The following is a 6,580-nucleotide window of genomic DNA, read 5'->3' on the forward strand; positions in this document are numbered from 1 at the left end:
TGTAACGCAGAAAGTGTGTCAATGAGATGTTACGATTTTCAATAATTCTATTAATAATTAAAATAAACAAATACCCAATGAAATAAATGACCTGTTTTTTTGTTTTTCATTCATTATTTGTTCTGCCCTTCATCTTTCTGCTCCCTCTCTACATGTTCTGAGTCTTCTTCAACCTTCTCTCTCCCCTCTTCAGATTCTCTCTCTCCACTTGTCTCTTCTTTCTCATCTTCATATTCAATCTCAGCCCCATCTCCTTTCCCAGGTCTGTCATCTCCTTTCTCTCCGTCATCTTCTTTTTTTTCCCCCCGATCCTCCGGGTCTTTCAGCCCACATTTATCTCCCTCCACCATCCTTTCCATGTCCTCTTTTGTACTTTTAGTGCTCTCTCCATCTCCCTCTTTGGTCACATCACCACCCTCTCCCTGTCCCTGTTTTTTCAACTTTGTATCCAAACCCTCATCTGCCTCCCCCTCTGCCTCTTCCCGCTCCCATCCGACCTCCCCTCCCACCCCTTCACCTCTCCCCTTTTCTCTTTCTCCTTCCCCATCTTCTGGCAGCTGGGGCTCCACGGCTGCCACCTCCCACTCCAGCTGCTCCACCCTGGCCTGCATCTTGCGGCTGCTCGACTCTAATTCTGACATCAGTCGAGCTAGATTGGTTTGCAGGATTTCCAGTTTGCTCTCCAGTCTGCCTATCTTGGTTTCCACCTTCTCTGCCTCCCCCTCCTCTGGCTCCCCGCTCTCCTCCAACATGCCCATCTTGGTGAGGATCTGTCGGCCTTTCTCCTCCAGGTGACGTTTGGCTGCAGGGAACTCGGACAACACGTCCGTCAGGTCTTCTTTGGACAAGCTGAACAGGTCAGAGTAGCCGATGCTGCGGATGTTGGCAGTGCGGCGATTGCCTGACTTGTTACCTAAAAGGAAACAAGTGGTGATTTCTTTTCAACTTTAGTGAGAATTTTCTTCAATAAAAAACAAGAATTATCTAAAGCAGGCCCATTTCAGTGTTCAAAGGAACACTAGGGAAACTTGTTGTTGCTGCTTTAAGTGAGAAAGTCTGTGTGTCTCAACTCTGTGCTTTCCATTCTCACATCAAGTTCCTTTCGTTATGTTCATCTACGGGACCACAGTTACACGACTGACCTTTCATTTGAGCTGCCACTCAATCATCTACCAAACTGTCCAGCCTTGACCAATGTTAACATAGCAGGTGCTTCATTCCTGAGTGTTGGATCCTTCCCTTCATAAGCCGAATGCATTAGCAGTCTAAATGCACCACAAAAAGAAGTCTACTCTTGTCGCGCCACATCAAACTTAAAGCATAAAGTCTAGCATTCCACCTTTTTGCATTGTTGACTTAGCTAAACTCTCTTCTGATTTTTTTTTTTTGTATTTTGCCAAGAATTGGCCCATTCCCCCTCACTTGCATGAATTAATAAATGTAGCATGACCACGTGCAAAGTACTTGACAACTAACTTACCTTTGATATTGAGGATACTAATTTCCCCAAAGAAATTTGATTCAGTCAGGACAGCATACTCTGTGACCCCGTCATCGGCTACAACTGCAAGTTTCCCCTCTCTGATGATGTACATTTCATGGCCCACGTCTCCTTTCCTGCAGACGTACTCTCCCGGACTGAACACCTGCGAGACAAAGGGCATGAGAATCCTTTCATCTTAATCCTTGAACAAGTCTTTTTCTGGAAGCATTTTCCGATGCATTCGATGAACCCCGGAGCAGCAGGTTCACCTTCTTTTCCCCCTGACCTGTGGCGTTAGTTTAAGCACCAGCTCCTCCAGCAGACTTTTCTCACAGCGCTGAAAGATGGTGACTTTGGAGAGCGTGGGCAGGTGGACGCTGACAGCGATCTCTGTCCTCAGGTGTACCGGCAGCTGCTCCAGGATTTCGTTCTCTCGCGTGATCTTTTTGTTGATGTGAAGATGCTGGTACCAGCTGTCGATGCGCTGACGAAGCTCCTTGCTAATGTGATGGCTACGCAGGTATGCCTTAACCTGAGAGAGGGAAAAGAAGCGCCTTATTTTCCATACAACAAATGACTTTGAGCCAAAGAATGTAATTAAACATGACGCAATCTGCCATTCCTTTTCTAGTGTCATATCACATCTCTAGGAATAGATTGTGCATTCACATGCAATCCTCCGGCAACGGGACAAGATTTTGCAGCACATTCTCGCTCCCAACTTGTCAAATAACGCAGCTTGGTCAGTGGCCCAAAGCTTCAAACTATATGATGTTCTAGGTACACCTCTAGCATCAGTTCTGGATGTGTCAGGGACGGCGTTTCAGGGTCCACTAAATAAATGCATAGTGTCTTTTAAAAACTTCACAGGAAGTTAACTTTAAGGCAACAAAACCACTTACATGACTGTCTCAGAAAATTAGAATATTGTGATAATCCCCATACGTGTGATTTAGTTTACTGAACCAAGCTGAGTGTTTTTCAAGGCTCAGGAAACCCTTGCAGGTGTTTCGAGTTAATTAGACGATTCAAGTGATTAGTTGAATACCCTACTAGTATACTTTTTCATGATATTCTAATATTTAGAGATAGGATATTTGAGTTTTATTAAGCTGTAAGCCATAATCAGCAATATTAAAAGAATAAAAGGCTTGCAATATTTCAGTTGATTTGTAATGAATCCAGAATGCATGACATTTTTGTTTTTTTAATTGCATTACACAAAATAAAGAACTTTATCACAATATTCTAATTTTCTGAGACAGTCCTGTAGTTAGGTTTAGGAAAAGAGCGTGGTAATTAACTTGACTGACTCATTACAGAGTGACAAACAACTCAGGTGACTAATGACTGACATGACAAAGTTTACTTCTAGTTTCATATGGGACACGAACTTCAGTCCCTTGTACGAAAATCCTGCTTCCTCCCACCCTTCACTCTTCGTGGAATACCTCCCGCTTATGCTCTGAGCATCTAATCATGATGCAGGTGAGTTTACATTGGTGTTAGATGAAAGTGCGGCGCATCGGTATCAAACGCAGAGGGGCATTGACCAAACCGGCTTTGATTGAATGCAGATTAACAGTTTGTGTGGAGAGCAAAGTGGCGTCACGCATTGGCTCACCTCCAACAGTCTTGCATCGCAAGTTGCTAATCGGACTCTAAACAACAAGCGACCCATGTAAAATGAAGTCTTGGCCCTTATATCCACTAGCTACACCGGATCCCCAGAAATGTAGCCCCTTGCCCCAAGAGGCTTATCAATAGCCAATGGGTTCCAAGATTGTATCACATACAGAAAATGTCAGGAAGAAGATTCATTTCAGAAACTGAGGTCTTCCAACTTACCAGCTCATGGTTAGGGAAGAAGACATTGTCACGGTCCCTTAGGCTTGTGATGACATTGCCAACATTGCCTACGATTGATGCAAACACCAGCACGGCAATGAGCAGGTCTGCAATCATAAACAAGTACTCTTCTTCCCTTTTCGGCAGGGGGGTGTCTCCCACTGTGGTGAAAATCTGGGCTGAGAACCAGAAGCAGTAAAAGTACTGACGACGCATGGAGGCGAACGCTGGGTTGGTCATGTTGGGGTAAACCCAACGATCACTTCCGAAGCCGATGTAGCTGGACAGTGCAAAGTAGAGACAGGCGTTCCAGTGGATCAACACAAAGATGTAGATCATGAGCTTGGAGATGCGGAAGGTGTTGGGGTAGGAGGTTCTCGTCTCCATGCGATCCAGGGCCTCGGTGAGTCGTGGAATACGGACAAGTCGGTTGATCCTCACCAGCGGAGCTTGGATGCCAAAGACAAAGTAGAGGAAGTCGGTGGGCAGTAGGGAAACCAGGTCCCTTACGAAACTTTTAGAGTGCAGGTAGCGCTTCCTCAGCTGCGTGACGTCCTTGACCAGGATGCCCTGATCCAAGTAACCTGGAGAAGGAAGAACAAGGTTTAACAAAGCCCAGACTACACTTCCTACACTGTTACCAAGTCAAAGCGTTGGTTGTCACTACTTATTGAGATATTAAATCCATCTGACTTGAAAGAGTTAGTGGCCTTCTGCTTTCACATCACGAATGGGAGGTAGGGATGGAAAAGATTCCCATATTTATGACTTTCGAGCATTCTCATCATCTGACGTCTTAAGACGATTGTTTGGCTACAGAGTTGCTCATATACGATACCAATACTTTGGAAATGTTGTCCTTATTACATTTTTTGCCATTAAAGTATATTGAATTGACTTGCTGTGCATGGTCAATACAACACGATATCCATTGATTGTTTTTAAAGTTACTATGAGGAACTTTCATTTTCTGAGGGTTTTGGTAGTGTTTGCCAGCATCGGAGCAATCTGAGTTTCACAGTCTCAGTTTTAACTCCCATGTAACACAAATGCAGCATTAACCCATTAATGCTATGATTAATTAAAAATGCTATTTCAGTTCATTACAACTCGGCTGAAACTCGGTGTTCCTTTCATATTTCACGTGTTGTAATACTTCACATAAAAGCTGGATTTGAAGAGTTGTATTCTATTTTAAAGTCTCAATCAAAACCAACAAAAAATAATAATACAGAATATTTACCTGTGTGGACTGTGATGATCATGTCAACCAAATACATGAGGTCTGCCAGATAGTCCAGTGTGAGCCACACAGGCAGGTAGCTCAATGCAATTGTAGTGAAGCATGTCCTGAGAAAACATAACCAATAAGACGACAGATGTCATGACAGGTTATATGCTTCGATGTGTGGTTAATATTTGATATCCTCCATGTTCCGTGTTTCTACCTCAGAATGATGATCACCCAGTTGTAGACGACGGGAAAGATCATGACCTGTAGCCAGACATAATAAAAGTGTTCTGCCGGATCAACCACCCACTCTTTCCAGCTGATGATGAAGAGAAAAGGAGAGGCAAATGAGGATCGTCAGTCATGATGATGTCGGTGTGACGTGAGGAGAATTGTCACATAGAGATTGTGTTTTTTGTGTGGTTCTCATAACTACATGAACAATAAGCTTAATGTTTCCATCTGTCACAGCATGACTTCTAAAAGTGAGGCGCTAAAACATCATTTTTCATGCACTGATCAATTTTAAGATTTTGGGCGTTTCTGCTTCCATGACAGACCAGTGGAAAGAAAACATCCAAAATACACATTTAGGTGTTTTGTTTTTACTACGTTGTCTATTTGTGTCTGTATTTCTCCTAAACTCACCAAAATGTTATCAATAGATGATGCCACATTTGCATATTTAAACATAATATTTCGGAAAACTTGTAACACAAAAAACAATTGTAATTAATTAAAGTAATCAACTGGGACACTTCCATTTTTTAAATCCTTTACCCATTCACATGTAGTGTTTTTACAATTTTACAATACATATCATTAAAGGACGTTTTCTTAAAATGAGAACTTCAGTACTTACACACCAAGCTTTCCAGTCTCATTCCCATCTATATTCTGAAGGTTTTTCCGTTCATTCATTGCCTGATTTATAGAACATTTTATGATGAAAAAAATAGAATTTGTTGTTTTTATGTCTGTTTGATTAATTTAGCATTATTTATGGATGAAACAGGAATTTTGAACCTGGCTTTATCATTCAGAATTCTGTTGTGAAAATGTACCGCAAATTAGCATATATTTAATTCGATTAATACATAATTTGCTTAATTAAACACACATTTCAGAAAACATGTAATACAATAGATAATGCCAGTTACCTGGGATGTGATACATATTATTTTGTTTCCCTATTCATCCAGGGTGTCTTCCCTTAAATACTCAAAAACACACACAGTATATGTTCTTTAAAAATAATACATGTTGATCATCTGTCGAATGGAATGAGCATAATTTAAATTGTATTACACGTCTTAAGGATTCTGTGGAAATAATGACATTTTGTCCACACTGCCTTGCCCGGCTTGTTGGTAAGGTAGGACACATGATTAGGTAGATTCTATTTTAAATACCCTACAAATTAAGATTCAAAACCAAGAATATACATTTGGGAAGAATGGCTTATACATTCATTCTCTCATCAAAAGGCTTGTTAGTTCTTCACCAATTCAGAAGTCTGAATAAATGTCCTCACACTAATTGTAATTACCAATTAACTCCGTGATTATGATCCATACTTACTTTACTTTCCACTTCAGATCCAGATTGGTGTTGCGTTTCTCCTCATCCTTGACTCCATCTTCTCCTTCCTCGGACACTTTCTTCCCCCGATGCCACCTGAGCAGTCTCTGCCATTGGTTACCTCCAATACTAACATCGCCTGTTTTAGCCATTCTCCAAAGCGTAGCCTCAGACTAACACATTGTATTCAGGGAGCATGGCCTTTGCTTTTGTTTCCTCCTGCATGATCGTTGCCCTTTCTCGTACGATAAATGAAACAACCTTGTTGACCTGCATCAGGCAGTGCGACGTGGTTCACCTAACAACAAACCAGGTGTTAAAGACGGAGGACTGCCTGGTGATGCAGGTCTCCATGGAAGAAAACCACAACAGATGTCATGTGTCCTCCGGGAGTTCTTTCTTCCCCTAGAAAAGAAAGAGGTCTTCCTTTGCACATC

At 42.0% G+C, this 6,580-nt stretch overlaps 1 protein-coding gene across 1 annotated transcript; it reads right to left on the bottom strand.

Annotated features, from left to right (window-relative positions):
• Positions 1-113: 113 nt before the first annotated feature.
• On the bottom strand, positions 114-6,295 carry cnga4 (cyclic nucleotide gated channel subunit alpha 4; the record flags this gene model as incomplete). The annotated part of the gene is made up of 7 exons (XM_079170217.1): positions 114-913; positions 1,481-1,646; positions 1,770-2,015; positions 3,332-3,915; positions 4,575-4,681; positions 4,780-4,881; positions 6,144-6,295. The coding sequence occupies 7 exons, from the start codon at positions 6,293-6,295 to the stop codon at positions 114-116; spliced, it is 2,157 nt and encodes a 718-aa protein (XP_079026343.1).
• Positions 6,296-6,580: the final 285 nt, after the last annotated feature.

The sequence above is a fragment of the Pholis gunnellus genome, assembly GCF_910591455.1.
Source record: "Pholis gunnellus genome assembly, chromosome: 12".
Classification (NCBI taxonomy): Eukaryota; Metazoa; Chordata; class Actinopteri; order Perciformes; family Pholidae; genus Pholis; species Pholis gunnellus.